The 20362-nt window shown below is 32.7% G+C and overlaps 1 protein-coding gene across 19 annotated transcripts in view; it reads left to right on the top strand.

Annotated features, from left to right (window-relative positions):
• C2CD5 (C2 calcium dependent domain containing 5) overlaps nucleotides 1-20362 on the top strand; it is a 96141-nt gene that overhangs the window by 22951 nt on the left and 52828 nt on the right. For 11 of the 19 annotated variants that reach the window (XM_054445447.2, XM_063672507.1, XM_054445456.2 and 8 more), the window contains 3 exons: nucleotides 3673-3824; nucleotides 8397-8482; nucleotides 14677-14785. In XM_054445447.2, the coding sequence (XP_054301422.1) occupies nucleotides 3673-3824; nucleotides 8397-8482; nucleotides 14677-14785 (347 nt within the window). Of the gene's footprint in view, nucleotides 1-2571; nucleotides 2697-3672; nucleotides 3825-6648; nucleotides 6841-8396; nucleotides 8483-14676; nucleotides 14786-20362 lie in introns of those variants that run through there. The other 8 variants (XM_054445452.2, XM_054445451.2, XM_054445448.2 and 5 more) reach the window with 3 other exon arrangements.

Genomic DNA, 20362 nt, shown 5'->3' with positions numbered 1-20362 from the left:
TTATTTCTGATGGCCTTTAGTCATTTGGGTTGAATTTTTATTCATAAGAGGAAGCACAGTGTTACATACTGCTTAATTTTATTTGGAAAGACATTGGCACATGAAATAATTGTTTTAAATAAATCGAAGAATGAATTTGCTTTATATTCCATTTAAAATATCTCCTAGAAATATAAGAATTGCCATCTGCCAGCAGTAGAGTCAGATTGCAGGTTTAGCTTTTTGAGGGATTCACATTTTTTTCCCTCTCTCTGTAGCAAATTTCAGTAAATATTTACTAGCAAATTAAAATGCAAGTTTAAGCAAATTTAAGTAAGTTACCTAGTGGAAGGAGAATGACAAAGCTATATTACCTGTTGGTTCCTTAGAATGAAATACAGATAGCAAGGGGATATGTTTTGCATGCATTCAGGAAGAGTTCTGTTAGTGTAAATCTTCTGGGATTGTATATGTTTTCTCCTTTTCTAATCTTGTAGCCTCATGATGGATGTAAGTTCCTTCCTTAGGATATTCTAAAAGGCATCTTACTAATTAAGTCAAGTTATTTTTTAAAAATCCTCAATACTCAGGCTGTTTTATTTCAACTGGCTTCATTGTATTTTTTGATAATGAAGCAATTTGGGTTCTATTTCAAAGCCTATTTTATGATTCAGTGGAGTATAACTATTCTGGTATTTAATTATGTAATATTGTTGATTCTAGACAGGAATTTGATAAAAGGTGGTTTAGATTATATTATTGACTGACCGGAAAGGAATATTAATATTATAAATACCACAGGTTATTATGAGGCATCCTTTCATGCAGAGAGACTGATCAAATCAGAAAACTCCAAGAGTACATTATGGTGATGTTCCAGTGTATTTGAATTTTAATTTGATGCCATAATTTGAACATTTTACACTGTTCATTTTAGTTTTTTCATTTTATTTTACCTACATTAATGGTGTGTTCTACTTCCTAAGTTTGTTTTTTTCTTTTTGATGTTTAGTGTCATGCACACTATAAATCCCTTTGGTGTTTTCCAGCTTAACTCTCTTGACAATAGAAAGTGCATTTAAGTATGAGTTATTGCTTCTTTACTTAAAAAAAGTACTACGAGACAAATTCTCCTGTGTATACTACTGATTATAATAAATATAGCATTGTTTATTTTTAAGTCTTGGATTTTTTAATTCTTTTTGAGAATTCTTATACTTTTTCTCACTTCAGCAGAGAAATAAAAACAAAAACAAAACCTTACTCATTTTTTGGTGTAAAAGTAGATCACCAATGAATTGTTTAATTTTTATCCATTATAGTAAATACCTTTTAATTTCTAGTAGCAACAAATGTAGAAACAATTCTCCTATTGTAAAATCAGTAATATTTTCAGAAAGTAGTCTGTAGACTTTAGGAAGGACTATTATGATCAATTAGTGATAGCTCATGTTAGAACCTCGACAAATTGTGAATTGGGGAATGTTCCTGGGCAGTCAGTAATATAGCAATGGAAAAGAAAAAAAAGAGCAGGTAAAGTTGGGCTCTTTGCCTGCCTTTAATTTGCGTTCTAAAAAATGGGGACGATAGTTTTTCAGAGTGTACTCACATATGATTCATATGATTCTGTTTCCTTCATTGTGTGTAAGAAAAGACATTGCACAATGAAATAATTGCTGATATTAAATTCAGGATTCTTATTTATGTAATATACCTTTTGACAACATTCAATGTCATCCTTTTAGCCAAATTTTTCCTTAAAAATTTCAAATCTTATATATCAATACATACTTGTATAACTGCTCTAAGTATACACACACATAGATATGGTTTATTATAGGATGTAAGTTGGTATCTTATAAAATTTTGATTTGGAATATAGTTTGTATGATATATTCTGTATGAGAGCCAAAGTTATTGACATTGTTTTATGAAGGTGTCTTTAAAAGCAAGGTCCCCTTGTTTTGTTTCCGGTGTAACCTGATTTTAAGCTATGTATTTGGTGTATTGAAATACTGGAATATGTTTATCTGCGTATATCCAATCAGTTCACTCATTCCTCTTTATGCTATCATCTCTCATATTCTTAAGTACCCCTATCTTAGTAGCCTAGTTATTTAACTTTCTTTATAGAAAAATATAATTAATTATATCAGCAATTCATATCTCAGTTTCAAAGGTAATATAAGAACTTTATATTTGACTTTTTACTTTTATGGGTGTCCCTCCCCATAAATAGTGCATAGTAAGTTTTATTGTGATGAAAATAATAAAAATATGTTAAGGAAACTTAAAATACAGATCTTAGTCTTGTTCTCATTTAATTTCATTGACTATTCTGCTTGCTATTTTCTTATTCACAATTAATAAATTAATCACAATTATTAATCGGATACTTTAAAACTATGACTATATCCTAACAAATTAATATTTAGCTATTTTTCAATTTCAACTTGTTTTTTGCATGCTAGGGATTAAAAAAATAAGTTCTCTTCCCTAACTAAAGCTCCTTTGAAATTATTTTAACATAACTCTGCAATCTGTTGTATGTATTGTTTTCTTTTCTTCCACTTTGACCACAAATTCCCTCAGGTCTCCGCTGGTTCATCCTCCAAGCCATGGATGCCGCTCGACTCACAACAGCCCAATTCACACTGCTACTGGCTCACGACTTACTCAGAACTTCTCTGTGTCTGTTCCCACTCTCATCTATACTGGTACGAGACTGCTCAGACTCCAGAGCTGGGGAGATGCAGGCCACGGGCAGAGTGGCTGCAGAGGCAGGCAGGCAGGTAGTGTAGGCAGGTACCACAAGTCTTTGCTTCATCCTTTTCTTACTCGAAGTCCAGTTGCAGTGAGGAACTTCTGTATTTAGCTGCCACAGAGTCTCTAACTATATGGAAGTGAAGGTATTCTTCCAGCTTCCAAAGTCTCTTCCACAGATCCTCAAATAATGCTATTTTGTATATGTGTACTGTGAGTTTTGTGGCGAATCCTCCCATATATATTTTTATAATTATTTCTGCATTTGTTTAAAAATAAAATTGATGATTAGATTCTAAATGAAATAGCTGCCAAAGCTTCCAATTTGCTTATTTTCTTTATATGCAAAAGCTGTTACAGTAGGTCCTATTTCATTCTGTGGAAGAGAGCTATTGGAGAACAGGTAAGCAACTATTCTGCATTAAATGCGATGTTTCTGTGTAGCTGTATTCATTTTTCTCTCTGCTGTGTTTTTAGCTGTGGCACTCTTGCTGCTATAGGATAAGGAAACATTTTTTCTTTTGAGGATATCTGTGTGTGTGCAAATATAAAAACAATTATGAATATTTACACACACCATTTGTAGTTACCATTTTTCTTTTGTAACTTACAGCATTGTTTATTTGAAAATATTTTGTCATATATTCTTTTTATTTCTCCTTTTGATATTTTTTATCCCCTTAGTCTGTCATTTCATGCTTTTTTGCTTTTTCACTTGGCTTATTAACTGTTTCAATGCAGATAATATTTATCTGGAGAGTGATGAATGGTTAAACAGCAATTGGTTGTCTTTGGCCTCATTCCCAGCTCCACACGTAAGAAATGACTGCTGGCCCTGCCCCAATTCTTTCCTGGTGTTTGGATCATGCTGCCACCTGTCAAGTCCTTTGGCACATGATTACTTAATATTTCTCCACCTTCTTCTGGCAGGATTCCCTTCAATGAAGATCCCAATCCCAATACTCACTCATCAGGACCCTCAACCCCTCTGAAAAACCAAACCTATTCCTTTTCACCTTCCAAGTCCTACAGTCGACAGTCCTCTTCTTCTGACACAGATTTGAGTTTGACACCCAAAACTGGTAAGGCGCTTCCACCCACCTTTTGTTTTTTCTTTTTTTAAAAATTTGTTTCTTATTAGCTTTCCATCCAAATCCTTCCTCTTGTTTTTGGCACTTAAGTTAAAATGTGAATACTGACCATTTTCAGTTACCGCAATTAAAATATGAAAATTTTGTATAATTCAGAAATTATCTTGTCTACATTTCATTGATTTAATCATAGTGTAGATATCAAAGTCCACGATTTATTTTGGCATATAGACATTTTTCATTTTATGCTCGAATTAAGAGGAATAACATCTTAAAACATTTGACTAAAAAGTAACACTAGTAGCTTGCAATCAATTGCATACAAGCATTTTTGAATTTATTATTTCTGCCTATTAATGAATATAATTCTAAGATTTTATTATGAAAAAACTTTAAACCACTGAAATGGTTATATTAGAGTACATCTATCTATTTATTAACTGGGTACTTAAAATGTTTGGTTTTACTAGTCTTTCTAGGTTAGAAAATAGCATTTTTACTTATTCTTAAATTTTTCTGTTCATTAAATTTATATTTTCTTTTCTATTGTATTTTGATGAATGATTTCTGGGTTTTTATGAATATGTTTTATGATAAAAAGTTGATGAAAAATCAAATTAGTTCCTTATACCTTAGAATAGAATTAACTTATTTAAATCATTAAATTATTATTGTTTAGAAAAATTTAAAATAAATTTAAAAACTTAATAGTGATGAAATTTTTATAAATAGTATTTTTGTCTGACAGTTTTCCCATCAGATGATTAAAACATAGTTCTTATTTGTTATTTTTAGTTAATATTTTTAATAGCCCTATATGTATGTTAGAAAAGAAATTTATAAAACAATCCTAGATTTTGTGAAAATGAGGAAAAGAAGTCTAAATCCAAAGCAGTGCTACTTCTAAGGAAAGATCATTTTTTAAAAAGCCTATAGATTTAATTTCTGTTTTTATAAATGAAGTCGTAAAATATGAAGATAATTATAAACACCTGTTTTCTTGAAGCTAACAGCTTCATCTTTCTAGATAATTGCGAATAATGTCTACAAATATGTAGTTATTTGACAGTAATGGATGCTTTGGAATTTGGCACCTTACCAGGTTTATGCCATAAAAATGGAACCATCCAGATTGTAGTGAAAAAAGATTTTTTTTTCTCAGATAAAGAGTAAGAGACTCTGGCCTTAAAGTTCATGACAATCAAGACAAGAAAGACTTACATTACTATTTGAGTAATAAGTTTAAAAAAATATTTTTGAGACTTTGGTCCACAGACTGCATATTCCAGGCCTTTATTTCTTTATTATTATTATTTTATTTTTTTTTGCCATACCACAGATAAAGTTTGGAAAGCATTTCCTTGGTCTTTCTGTTTCTTTTTTCTTTTTTCTTTTTTTTTAATTTACCAGAAAGGCCAAGCCTAAAGAAGATTGTCAAGGAATAAATATCAATGAACTTGTCGTATTTTATCTTCTGGCTCCAAATTTTTAGTTTAAAAAAATTTATTTACAAATGGGGTGTTATTCTCATGTATTCCTGTATTCATAAGCTACCTCGAAATAATTTTGTTTTTCCCAAAATTATTTATTACTTCAATAGTTTATTTATATAATATTAGCAATTTTCAGCCCCTTGGCCTTATATTATGAGTCCCTAAATAGCTCTGAATTGTCCTGAGGAACACTCCTATTTCTCATGGAGACTTCAAATGGCAAAATTGTGATTGTTATAAAAGTTCTAAAACTATAATTTCAGCCTGTATTTCATGATTTTCTGCCTTCTAATTTACCTATATCAGAATCAGTGTCTTGAGAAATAATGGACAGAGATAAGCTGATTATAATTTATTTGGGAATCCAAAAGTAGAATAAAGTTAATAACATTTAGACTGAGAAAGTTTTTTTTTTTTTCTGTTTGTAGTTAAAGCTACATTATCTGTATTTCTGGTAGGTCTCTTAAAAAATTTTATATTTATTTCTGTAGATACTAACTTTTGACATTTACAAGGTTTTATTTTTATATTTTTTCCCAAGTATTTAACTAATAGTAGAATTTTAGATTTACCATTGTTAGAATATTGATTTGACACCTGATTTTAGCTAATTTTTTTAGCCAGTCTTTTAACTATGTATAGTTTTTATAGAGGGTATTTGACCCTTAGGGTACTCACATCTCTGTAAATGCAAATAATACTATGATCAGAGTAAAGTGTTAAACATTTTAGAGGAAAAAGAAAAGTATTAATATATATCTCAAAACTGGACATAAAGAAGTTAATATTAAAATTAATACTGACAACTGTTTACCTAATTCAGTACTGAGTATTTTTTATGGGTATTCAATTAAAGTGCCCATTGATGCTATCTTTTAGTTAGTAACATTTGAAGTACTGCACCTTTATAACTTTAAATAAGTGTTTATATTTTAGGCAGCAAGTCTGGCTCTAAAAATTTGAAAATGTGGTACATTTTAATCTTACAAATTCTTAAGCCAAAAAGGGCAGGCAAGTTAAGTATTTTGAAGACATCAATTAAAAGTTATTAGAATCACATAAAATCCTAAGTTAGTGATTTAAAAAATTTTAATGAATGTGAAGTTTGTAAAGGTTTTGTTAAGTTTTAGACTATGCCTTTTATTTACATTATGTGGGATAGATGGTCTTGCTAGTGACTTTTCATTTGCTTAGTGTAATTTGTCTGTACATTTTAAAGTTCATTTTTATTGTTATATTTTGCCTCATCATTGCTTTCCTTAGCCTGCGTTTTCTGATCATCTTCTGAATCTGCATCTTTTCTCTGCTACTTTCCTCCGCAGCACCTTACCCACAGGGACCTAGGATTTACCTGTGTCCCAGCTCCCCCTCTCTCTCTTGTGGTTCCCTTCATCTTAAAAAGTCCTGTCTCCTCCTCTCGGAATCTAGCCTTACCCCTCATCATTCTAGCCTTGTCAGCCCAGTTCTGAGGAAAAGTGTTTCTTTCAGTGAAGAGCTGTTCCTGGCTGCTTCTGGTAGGATCACATTATGTCAGCTTTTTAATCCCTTTATTTTTCATGCTGTAAAAAAGTATTGGGTATTTTTTACAAGATGCCTTGCTATTATTTTTCTTACTGGTAGTCAGAGTTAAATAATTGGAATTATAAGGGTATAATTGAAGATTACTTGATGGCTAATCATGAATATTCTGCCAAATTATTTTATATATTAAAAAATTATATAAGACATAGATCTGGGTATTTCTAATATTATTAGATTCTTATTACTACAGTTTCTGTTTTAGATGCTTTACTTTCTTTCCCTTCATACCAACTCCATTCACATTGGACCTATATCATCATGTTGCTAAACCATATGATTACATTAGTAAATTATTCTGTTTGAATCAGTTTAAGTCTCATTTTGGTGATATTCTTTTATTATCTTTTTTTCTGTCTGTTGCATTAATTATTAAATTTTTCTGCTATATTTTCTGATATTTCAATTATCACTACAAATTTACATTTTATTTTCTGGCTTTTAATATGCTTCATATAAAGATCTTAGTTTCATTTCTATGTTTAGTATTGTATAGTCTCTAAAAATAATGTTCATATTACTATAAGAGAAACCACTTTTTGTTTTTAAGAACAGAATGGGACTATACATATGCTAACCTTTGTTTCCTTATCCAAGAACAGCTAAAAATGTAAAAGTTAATTAGTTCCTTTTTAAGTCATTGTGGTAAATTTGGCTGTATGCATCTTCCATTTTGAAAGGGATGGGATTAACTCTAGTCTGTAGAGCACTGGCTTCTTACCTGTCCCCTGCTTTCTATGATTGTTTGACCATAGTTGATCTATTGGCATGGTCAGAACAATAAAATAAGGTAGGGAAAGAAATTTAAAATTAAGCCGTAAAAAATACATCTAAGAGCTTGGGAAAGATAATTCTTTCATTCATAACTATGTACATTTGTGATGTGTCTATTACATGTCCGTGGTTTTTTGTTGATTTTTGTGAATGAGCATTGACACGTATGAAATTAATACTGTTTTGTCATGATATGTTTAGAAATGGGAAGTTATAAGAAAATAGATTTGACTATATTTCAAACTCACCTAAATTTTATGTTTTCTAGAGAATTTTGGAATATTTTCAGTGAGCACAAGTAGTGCTTTTGTCTCTATATTTACATTTAATCAGACATTTTATATTTCTCATTTTTTAGTATTCTTAAATTGTTAGCATAGTAATTGTTATTATCTTGATTATTTTAATTAAAAGACTCAGCTTTTAAAATGGAATATTATGCAAAGATTCATCACCTTTACATAATTTTTCTTATAATTTTCAGAAAAAAATAAGTCCAAAACTAGCTGGGGTCAGTAGGGCTCTGACATCTTCCATCTAAAGAAAACGGTGAATAAAAGTAGAGTAAAATATGTGCTTTAGTTGTCATCCCCAATGCTTTAAATGTTTCGATCATTTTATCACATTTCAACTCATGATGTTTATGAAGATGAATGCAATTAAACTTTGTTTCTATAGTTGTTTTTTTGGTTGTTATTTATGTACTGATGTTCTGTAGGAATGGGAAGTGGTAGTGCTGGAAAAGAAGGGGGGCCCTTTAAAGCTCTTTTAAGACAACAGACTCAATCAGCGTTGGAACAGAGGGTAAGAGTCACTTGATATTCTTTGTTCTTACACTGTTAATATGACTTTGTTATCTTATGCTTCCATGTACTTACATGTTTTCATGAACTGTTTTGGTTACATATCTATAATATTGCAGTTTTGAAGTCCAAAATGGATTTAAGGTGTCAAAGTAATTTGTTTATGGATAATTACTGTTGATTTGGAATAATTACATAATAATAATTTTTGTTTTGTCATTTAATCTTTTATCAGAAATACTATTTTTGAGAATACCTATTGAATGCTGAAGTAATTTTCCATTACATTTATTATTGGAAAGGAGATGGTAAACATTTTTGCAGAAAAAAATATTACAGTAGCATTTTATTATATTAAAAATAATTCCTTAGCATAGAAATGTATTTATTTGCTGAGATTACTTTTATCATTGACCAATCTCTTAGGAATAAGAAATGTACAGATTCTATATTTCTAAAGATTAATATAAATAATGTGGTTATTCAGTATAATGCATCTATTTTAGTTATTGTAAGTTTGAGATTTAGCTATATTTGTTGATTGGGAAAATAAGCAGTTACAGTTTTTGGATGATTTCTCTCTCTCTTTTTTTTTTTTTTTTTTTTTAAATAAACTTCATTGCTAAGGGAGGATCGCCTCATAGGTTCTGTAGAAGGCGGGTATGTTTCTGAAAAATGTGTGAGAGCGTATTTCTTGTATTGATAGCTTTTCTAGTTTTAATCTTGGTCATTTAAGTTTTATTTAAGCTTTTAGCAAATGTTGACAGCGTTTTTCTTTTCGTAATGCAAAGTTTTTTTTTTTTTTATTTAATAGCACTGTGAGACTCATGTTCTTTTTTCTACTAACTAATAATATGGTGCATGTTATACATGTCATGTCAATAATTTTAAGACATCGTTCTATAGCTTTCATTATGTCTGATTTGGAAGCTATAATCATTTACAGAATTTTCTTTTACATGTTCTATATTACACTAGCATTTGGGGGGAAAAAAAGGTGAAAGAGTAAATACCTGTAAAAGGATACATTTCATAAAACTAAAGTATTTCCCCTCTAGAGGTTGGTACAATTTATTTTCTAGACTTTTCCCTCCTTATGCTGACAGTATCTGTGTATGCACTGTTTACCTAGACAAGGCTGGAGAGAGCAGAGCTGAACTAAGCAGTGATGAGGCTTTAGCTCCTTTTTTGCTTCATGCTCTATCAAGCAGCAGTTACCTTCCAGCTACTCTCACACCTTGCAGGCAAACCTACAACTGCCACCGAAAGGTCACCTAAACATTCAAATCAACTGTTAGAACCAAGTATAACAAAAGACTGAAAACGTTGAAGAGGGTCAGAGTGAAGGGGGATGTGTGTGTGTCCACTCACCATTTTTTTAGGCCAGAATGCTCTTTTTCCCTGTCCCATTATTATGTTCTCTACAGAGTTTTTCACAATAGGAATATGCTTGCTTATAATCAAATTACCATTCTGGAATTCACATCAACAGAAAAATGTGGGTTCCCTTGAAATTCGATATAATAAGATTTTACTTGTATGTTGTGCCTGTGACTTTACTGTGTGTACCAAGAATCTTTAAAAACCATCTTACTTTAAGGGAAAAAAATATTAAGCAGTGAAAACCATTTTGAATTAGTTTGGATAAAATTTGTGTTTTCAGATATGCATTTAAACATTCTTAAAATTTTGGACACATTTACACATTGGACATAGATTACTGAATAATCTTCATGGAATTAACAGCAAAGGTGTAGAGAACTATAGTTTTCATTTACAACTTTGTCAGTCCTGAGTTGGCAGTACATCTATATTGTCTAACCTCCAAGTAGCAGTTACTTAAGTTTATGAAAGTACTTCTCTACCTTGTGTACAAAGTAAGCAGCCAAAGCATTATCATCTTTGGCTTTCCTATTCACTTGTGACTGCCATTAGTATGGCTTTTGTTTGGGGAAAAGCAAGAAGTATGAAGAACTCTCCCCCTATGTGTTCAGATATGACTTAATTCTGCTAATCTGAACACTAGATTATGTCACTGACATGATCTACTTATATGATGTTTTATATTCCTTTCTTTAATATTCATTTCTATCCCTTTGGTAAACCACCCTTAATAAATTATATGGCTTTTTTTTTTTTTTTCTCTTGAGGAAAGAGAAACTTTATTTGCCCAATCTCTTTTACGGATTATTCAAGTAGTAGTTGTCAAAATTCAAAGTGTTATTCTTTACTCCACAGAAGCATTGCCAGGTTTTTGGGAGATGAGAAATAGAGATAAAAGTTTTATTTAGATTTAAGTTCCACCTATGAATTTTTTGATGTAAAGTAAATAGATATTTAATTAATTAATTAGGAGAGAGGCTCTCTCTATGATGCCCAGGCTGTTTTTGAACTCCTGGGCTCAAGTGATCTTCCCATCTCAGCCTCTTAGAGTGCTGGGGCTAGAGGCATGAGCCACTGTGATCAGCCAGATTTGTTTTTCAATAAGACTTTTATTTTACCTGTGAGAAAATATGGAAGTACTTTTTTAGTTCCTTCAGTCAAGAAACCTAGTTAACTTAGTTTAACCTAGTATTTCACAAGTACATTTTACCATAGAACTTTCCTTTTAAAATACCTGTTAGTGAGGAACACATTTTGGGAAACATTGATATAAGGTAAACTCTTGAAGAATTTTGATTTTTTTAGAAGTGGGAATAAAATTGTACAATAAATCATGGTAGAAATCTGTTATGGATTTTATGTCTAGAAAGTTTAGTCTTTTGCAATAATAAAAAGAGTATTTGATTTAAAGAATAAACTATTAAATATCTCCTAAGAAAAATCCTATTTAAATCTCTTTTTAAAAGAATACTCCCATTGTGCTCTGATGATTTTTTCAACTAACCTGTCTTTGAGCACATACTATTAAATATTTTTATGCTGCCTGCCCTTGGCTTATGTCAAAGCATCAGCATGTAACTTTATCTAGGTACCACAGGGAAAGCTACTTTAAATATGAAGACTTTCTGGAGAAAATTTCTTCTGCAGTTCCTGAAATTCATATCTAGGCATTGAAAGCAGGATGTGCTTGGGCTGATCTTAAGGAAGCTATTCTTTTTTTTTTTCATCGAGAGGAAGTTTTGCTTTTCTTGCCCAGGGTAGAGGGCAATGGCATGATCTTGGCTCACTGCAACCTCTGCCTCCAGGGTTCAAGCAATTCTCCTGCCTCAGCCTCTTGAGTAGCTGGGATTACAGGCGTCCGCCACCACGACTGGCTAATTTTTGTATTTTTAGTAGAGACGGGGTTTCACTATGTTGACCAGGCTGGTCTTGAACTCCTAACCTCAGGTGATCCACCCACCTCAGCCTCCCAAAGTGCTGGGATTACAGGTGTGAGCCACTGTGCCTGGCAGAAGCTATTCTTTTAAACAGAAGAAAAATCTATAAATTCATCAAGTGTAGTAAAATCAAATCCTTAACTCTAAATGACAGTGAAACGAGATGATAAAGTTTGTTGCTTATAAAGAATCTAGGAATAAAAGGCCCTCTTGACTTCAGTTTTTCATATAAGAAATGGAGATAATAGTACTTCCCTCATATGGGAAAGGTTATGAAGCACAGGCTACAGGGCCTGGCACATAGAAGTACTTGACAGTAGTTGCTAGTTATGGTGGTGATGATAGGTACTTAACAATCTGCTATAGCTTTCAGCAGTAGCTCTTCTCATGAGAGAATTGTATGAAGATGGAGTTTTGGTTAAATAACAATGACATTTTTATTTATTATAGGTTAAATTTTGTGTTTTAGAGTGAATTGGTGTGCCGATTAGGTGAACTGGGGACATGTGAGGTGGAGAGTGGGTCGTGGCCTCAATGGGCAGCCATCGGCCTGTGTGTTTCTTTCTGACTAGCTCCAGTACAATGCTTCCCCTCCTTTCTTTATCCCAAACAAAGAACTATGGGGAGAAGGGTAAAGAACCCTGAATTGAGAAGTCATTTAGGTTCATTTATTCATACTTATATAAAATCTTATATGAAAATGTTTTCTAATACATAATTTACCTAGTTTATTTCTTTAGAAGGAAAAAGGAAGTACTATCTTCCATTTAGCTTACAAAAATATTATTTTCAGTATGTCTTTTCTAGATATTTAAAAGATTTAAGTATGAAGATTACATATAAAGTGATTTTTTATTCTGTGAGACCACCACATGCCTCAGATATTTTGAGGAAATATTAAAATTTAAGTGATCCTAACACTGAAAAAAAAATCTGAAAGACTTAACTACATTATTAATAATATAAGCTTACCTATACATTTCTCATTTAAAACTCACGTTTATAAAGTTCAGATGGACTTGGTCAGTGATTACCAAACTGTTTTCCCAACTTCTTTCTTAATAGTTATATTATTGTGTAATTACCCTGTGTGTGCTGTGCCTAACAATAAATCCATTCAAATATTTTTATGACTCAAAACTTCATTTACATTCAAATTTCCTAATAATAAATATGAATTCATTATGAGGTAATCTTCTAGTTTGTACAGTTTTTATTAGATTTCCAGGAATAAAACTCGGAGGACAGAAAAAGAAGTTTAAATGGAAATAAGGATGCATTTTGACTAAACATATTATAATACATTTATTATAAGTGACGTACTCTCCTTCCATCCTCTTTCTTATTTTCCCTCTACCTTTCTGCTGGGCCACACCTAACCACTTCCATAGACTGGTTTTTTACTCTTTTCTTACATAGCGTAGATTTTTCTTTCTCTTGTTTAAAGATTACTTCTAAATTTGAACTGAATTTATTTCTAAATAAATTTTAGAAATTTTTTTTATACTCAACCTTCATGGGTTACTGAGGTGCATAGGACTGATTGCTTTTGTGCAAAATGATTCCAAGTTGCTGTGCTTTGTAATCATGCTTTTGGGAGTTTGTATTCTCCATGCTTGAAACAGCCAGTGAATAATTCTTGCTGCTTTTAATGAGCCTGCTTCTGGTGGTATTCTGTATCTCTTTACCAGCTTTTATTTGTTGCATTTAATCTGAGGTGGTCTTGAAAATAAGATCATGATAAATTTTAGAATTGTTTGTTCTTAAGATAAAAATTTGTAACTATTATAATATAGTATGAATATGATCTGTGGGAGTCTCCTATGAATAAAGTGTATGAGCTTTAGTGCTTAAGACCGTAACAGTTCTTTTGACTGTTGAGAGCCCTGTTTTGCTTATTTTTCTCAATTGTGCTCAATTATGTTCTAAATAGCTGAGGCTACTGGTAAGTGATTCCAGTTAAGTGAGCTACATTAATCTTGCAGCCAGACAGGTCAAACATCAAGTTTTCGTTACTTGCATCCAATTTGTGTAATGTGAGGGGCCTCCATGTTTCCACAGGAGCTCCGTTTTCTTATTGGATGCTATTTCAATGAATTTCCTTTCTCGGCTTTTTCATTTCTCTTTTTTGTGTTTCTCTTTGTCTCTAAGTTGATGAATTTTATTCTTTAAGAGAGAAGGAGAGAATAAAGCTTGCAAGAACTTGTGGAATTTTATTGCCTTCCTAGCTTTTATCTATGTACCTTTCACCTTTCCTTAATGTACCTTTATGCACTTGTATTTGTTCCTGCCACATTGGAGTTGATAGAGTAACCTCACAATGATTCTCTACCCACCTCAACTTGATATTTGCCACTATCCTCTTTCTCTTAACCCACACTGCTTATCCTCTCACTTACCCTCCTTTGGTCCCACTTTCATTTAGATCCCTTGGCCCCAGGTTTTTAGAGTCTTTACCGGTGTCTTATACTGGGTGTTCATGTGAAGGGGGTGTCTAAACCACTGAGAAATAGATAATGGGGTAGAGGGATAGGGCAGTTCCCTCATCTCATTGAGAAGTTCCATCAGAGTTGGAGATTCAGAGGAAGGAAGAGTGTGTTTCAAATATCTTAAATTGAAAGAACACTTTTTTTTTCCTCATTGAGAATTGATGAAATGGGTCTTTGGATTCTGTATAACATTGTATATATGGGGAAATGGATTTGAAACTCTAAACATTTAATAAAACTTCTAATTACAAAGCATGTGTAATGTATAATGGGTGGCCTTTTATTTCAAGGGATGTAATACATTTGCTATGGCAAGCTTTTTAATAAGCAAATTTTTTACACTTTACACATGATAAGTTGTATTTTTCCCCTATTCTTTCCACTAGGAATTTCCATTTTTTACCTTGACGGCATTTCCTCCTGGATTCCTTGTACACGTTGGGGGTGTAGTTAGTGCACGTTCTGTGAAGCTTTTGGATCGTATCCACAATCCTGGTATGTTCTTAAAAAGTTTCAATGTTTCCTTTATTTAAATTGTGGTTATTAAAATTGATTTTTATGATTTTTCTTAAAGCCAAATCTATCTGAAAAGAGAAATGAAAAGAAACTATAAACTAGCATGTTACTTTAATATATTTGTAGTCATCTTAATTATAAATAAACTAAGTGTATTTTAGTTACTTTTCTGTAAAAAACAAATCTTGATTTATTTTTGGTCACAATATCACTTTAAGGAAATCCTTAAATAACTTTTCTTTGACCCAGGGGAGATAAACATTTTTATAAATTGACCATTATGGCCATTAGTTTAAGATGTTAGTTCTTTTCATTAGCAGTAGCTTTTTACAGATTAATTATTTTCCTTGTTCTTAAAACAGGTATTTTAAAAAATGTAATTGTAAAGCTGGGCACAGTAGCATGTGCCTGTTGTCCCAGCTACTCAGGAGGCCGGGGCAAGGAGGATCTCTTGAGCCCAGGGCAACATAGCCAGACTTGGGCAACAACCTGGGCAACGTAACAAGACCTATGTAAACACTGTGGGTGTCATAGGAACAGATAGGTAGCACAGGGAACCAGACCAGTCCATGGATCAAAGACCCTCTTCCTGAGCAGGCTACTGGAGCTGTCATTTCTTAGAGCTTATTGTGTAACTTGAACACACTGGGACTGTCTTCGACCACGGCCACCTGTCCCCTCCAGCCTACCTAGGCAGCACTCAGGCGACACAGAACCCAGATCCCAGCACTGTGCTGGGATTCCACTCTGTCACTGGTGGAATCCAGCATGGGCAACAAAGTAATTGTAGGCGTTGTCTAGAGTAGCTAAGAATTGAAAAACAGATGAGCAAACTAACATCTGGTCGTTCAGTTTCTTTTATGTAGCTATTTGTTATGTTTAAGCAAATGATTAAGAATAGTAGCTTACTTCTTTAAAACATAGGACCATAATTATAAAAGCAAGTAGGCATCAAAGTCCCGCTGGATTCAGGCCCTTGGATCAGAAATCCTCTGGTGATTTTTCTACGTCTAAAATAAGCATGACGAATAGTGGGAACTTTCCATATGGAATGTGTTCTTGCATCTCTCATTGACGAGATGCTCAATCAACATACGTTAAACCTGAAGTTATATTAGTATTCTTATTTGGCGTATAGACGTATATATTTTTGAAAATTTTAAATTGGCACATCCAGTGACCTCTTTGTGAGGCTTGTATTGACAGCTATAAAAAGAAGGGTGGCCGGACACAGTGGCTCACGCCTGTAAAATACTAAAAATACAAAAATTAGCTGAGCATGGTGGTAGGCACCTGTAATCCCAGCTATTCAGGAAGCTGAGGCAGAGAATTGCTTGAACCCGGGAGGTGGAGGTTGCAGTGAGCCGAGATTGCGCCACTACACTCCAGCCTGGGCGACAAGAGCGAAACTCTGTCTCAAAAAAAAAAAAAAAAAAAGAAGGGTAAAATGCTTTGAAGTTATTGGACCAAAACATTGTAGATAATGACTATTTTTGAGGATACAGAGCATTACTATTTTTTAAAATTTTTTAAAGTTTAATTTATGCCCTGTAGTTTGATGTCATTTGAGTTTATTTCAGAGAAGAAGACTAGAATTCTCTGGACCCTGAATGAGATTTCAGAAAAACAGTGCGAGTCAGGATTATTTAACTCTAAAACTGGCCAAATACATCTTCTAAGCACTGGTTTTCTCTTTTTTTTCCCTTCTTTAGTTTTTTTTTTCCCTGTTTCTTATTTTTGTGGTCAATATAAGATGTTTTCTCCATTGTAGTATTTGTGTACAGTACTTAAAGAAAAATTCAGACTGATGCCAGTTTAATGTGTTGGGATCTTGAAGACTATGCCAAATTCTACATCTTTGTGTTAAGGAGCTTGAATTATTTGGAAAATGCAAGGAAATACTGAGTTAAGATACCTGACATCACCCTTGTGACCCAAGGCTAGTTACCTGTGTTTCTATGGACCACTGACTCAAATATTTTAATAGATGGCACCCACTGATCTGATAGTTCGAAACATGGTTTCAGGAATATATTTAATTACTAGATGTCTTCTGCTTACTGAAAAACATTTTGGGCTGGGCACGGAGGCTCACGCCTGTAATCTCAACACGTTGGGAAGCCACTTTGAGGCGGGTGGATCACCTCAGGTCAGGAGTTTTGAGACCAGCCTGACCAACAAGGTGAAACCCCATCTCTACTAAAAATACAAAAATTAGCTGGGCCTGGTGCCAGGCGCCTGTAGTCCCAGCTACTCGGGAGGCTGAGACAGAAGAATTGCTTGAAACCGGGAGGCGGAGGTTATAGTGAGCTGAGATTGCGCCACTGCACTCCAGCCTGGGCGACAGAACGAGACTCCTTCTCAAAAAAAAAAAAAAAAAAGAAAGAAAAACATTTTGATTTTATTTTGTTGCTTCCATGTACTCTGAGTAAGCTATAGAGTCTGGGAGAACAGGTGAAATTTACTTAAATAAGTTTAAGTAGAGAGTTGTATTTAAAATGTCACTACTTTAAAAAAAAAAAAACTAACTGCATTTTGGGGTTTATTTTATGTGCCAGTTCATGCTAATTGTGCAAGAAATGTAAGAATCCAGGCCCAGGGAAGAAAAGAGTAATTCTTATTACAGAATGTGTTTTGTGTATTGTAACTACCAGCTCACCCATTCTCTGCCTTTCCTCCCAGTTTAGAGTATTTTCTCAGCTCACATTTAGAAATTCTCAGTTATTAATGGATTATTTCCCAAAAGGTCATGGACATATACATATAAGTGCTTTCAATGGTGTATAAGTTATATTTTCATTTTGTTTTATTTTTAGTTAAATACGTGTAATTATTCTAATGGTTCTAATATTATTTTGATTTAAAGTATCACATTCTGACTGGGCACGGTCGCTTACACCTGTAATCCCAGCATTTTGGGAGGCCAAGGCGGGCAGATCGCTTGAGCTCAGGAGTTTGAGACCGGCCTGGGCAGCATGGTGAAACCCTCTCTCTACCAAAAATACAAAAATTATCCGGATGTGGTGGTACAGTGTCTGTGGTCCTAGCTACTTGGGAGGCTGAGGCAGGACGATCACTTGAACCCTAGAGATGGAGGTTGCAGTAAGCCGAGATCATGCGACTGCACTCCAGCCTAGGTGACAGAGGGAGACTCCATCTCAAAAAATAAAATAGAATGTCACATTCTTCGGATTGTTTTATGTATTATTACGCACTAAAAAGGAACATTTTCTTGAGAACATTTACTAATCTCCAGGCCTCTTAAGTAATTATTTATGAAGAAACTTTAATATATTGAAGAAAAGCTGAATGTTGAAACAAAACTCTAGATTAACATCTACCATAATGATGATGTTTTAATTTTGTGACAATGAGTTCCTCTGTGGAGAGAAACTTACGATGGATTGAGATGCATGTGCTAATGTTAAAAATGTTGTGTTTGCATTCTCAAATGAATTTTGCAGCTATTTTTTGACTAGTGAATATGGGAAATTTTTGTTTCATTCTCACTATAGAAGGGAAAAAATCTTATTTTAAAACCACTACCACCTGCTAACTATGGATTATTATTTTGGAGGCTTTTTTAAAGAACATCCTCCTTTGGTAAATATTGAGCAAACAGGTGACTACAACAAGGGAAAGAATGGGGTGGTTTTAAAAATCAAGGTAATTAAATAATTAGATTAGTTAATGTTAGATTACTATAGCATGCTCCTTTCCCCCTTTCTATTTCTACTTCTTATTAACTCTGCTGTCTGTGTCTTTCCAGTTCCTGTCGAGTGGTGTTGTCAATTGCGTTCTTGTTTGTAGTGTTTTTTGTTTTATTCCTACTATTCTGCACCTAAAACTGATCTACTAATTTGCTGTTTTGAACTCAGCCTTTGTCGGAATTATGGGTAACACAAGATCTTACAAACTGCTAGACTGGAATAGTTTCAATTCAGGTATTTTAATGGTCATTCAGTACTACATATGCTGACAAAAATTATGGCAGCTCAGTGAAGTTTTTAGAAATGTTCTAGATGAAGTAGGTTTAAGGTCAATTCAGTTATACAGATAATATTCTGTGCTACGTATGTAATAACTCTTGTAATTTCAATGGAAATACAAATATAAAAATGTGTTAACTAAAATGAATTAATGAAAGCCATAGAAATACCATAAATTATCAATGACTTTTCTTAGGTGATTAACTTCAAAATGATCATTTAAAATTATATTTATTACATTTTGGATGGTTTTCTATATCAGGTAAATGATGTAGGCATTAGCTTTAAGATTAAGCAAATATTTGTTAAATATAAGTAATGTTTCATAAATCTAAAAATAAAGTATATTTAAATGCACATTTAGATTTGAATAGAATATATTTAGCGTTCTATAGGCTACTGTAAAAGTGTAACTGTTAGCATTTTTATTTATAATTCTAGAAGTGTTCCAAAATTAGATAACTAAGAATAGACTTTTTGGGGATTAACAGCTTTCTTAAACTTTCCTCCTTCCCTTTCCACATGTGAATATAATTTTTAAAAAGTAATTTTACATATGAATGTATTTTGTAGCTTTTAAATAAACCAGACTACGATAGCGAGCTTTACAGCTGATGATGTTTTAGAGTCAAAAGTAATTAATTTTTCTTTTTGATAAAAACATAATAATGTACATTTCTAATTGTTTATATTATATTTTTTAGAATGAAATAATACAACCATTTTGATTCAGTGTCAGAAGCTGGCATGTTGCCTAAAGAAATTTTTCAGTTATTTGTCTCAGAAGGTATATCTTACAGAAAAGCAAAGACGCCACGGGGCTCAGAATTTTAGATAATATCTCATAATCTTTTCAATATTGTAAACTTTTTTTTGTTCTTAGGAGTTCAAGATATAAGTTTTGATGTAAGTAATGCATGTTTGACTATGAAGTAAATCATATTCATCATGTAGATTTACCTAAATTCAGTCTGGTAAACCATATAAGTCCAACATTTACAGATGTAGATTGATATCAATCGGTAAATCCATAGGGAAATTTCTTATCCAAGTTTTTACCAGCCTGCTGTCATTGATTAGAATTAAAATGATCATTTGTTAGTGTAATATTTTATAATTGGTTTTTAGTGAGAAATTGAAAAATACTTTGCTAGGTTGATTTCTTAAGAAATTTTAAAACATAGACAGATTAGTATAGTGGAAAGATATATAGAAAAAGGACATTGAGAGCATATTGATCATTAATAATATAAGGAACTGAAATCTTGTCAGGGCAAAGATGTTTAGGGTGAGATGTGTGTTGGTCAAATGGTAGAACAATCTTGGAAATGGAAATGGCAATAATTAAATCTTATAGACATAGTAAGGACATTGTCCCATGTAAGCAGAATTACGGTTTGGCAAAGAAAAACATGGTTGAGGAAGCAGTATATCTTGCCATCATTTAAAATAATGTCATGTAGGAAGTGTATGAAGAAAAAAGGTAGATATGTTATAAAATGTTAAAAGAACATAAATGATGACATCTCGTAGTATGCTTTTGATTAATTAGAATCTTTCTGGTAAG

The sequence above is a fragment of the Pongo pygmaeus genome, chromosome 10 (genome assembly GCF_028885625.2).
Source record: "Pongo pygmaeus isolate AG05252 chromosome 10, NHGRI_mPonPyg2-v2.0_pri, whole genome shotgun sequence".
Lineage (NCBI taxonomy): Eukaryota > Metazoa > Chordata > Mammalia > Primates > Hominidae > Pongo > Pongo pygmaeus.
The sequence above is the reverse complement of the archived record's forward strand: the minus strand, read 5'-3'. Positions and strand labels throughout refer to the sequence as shown.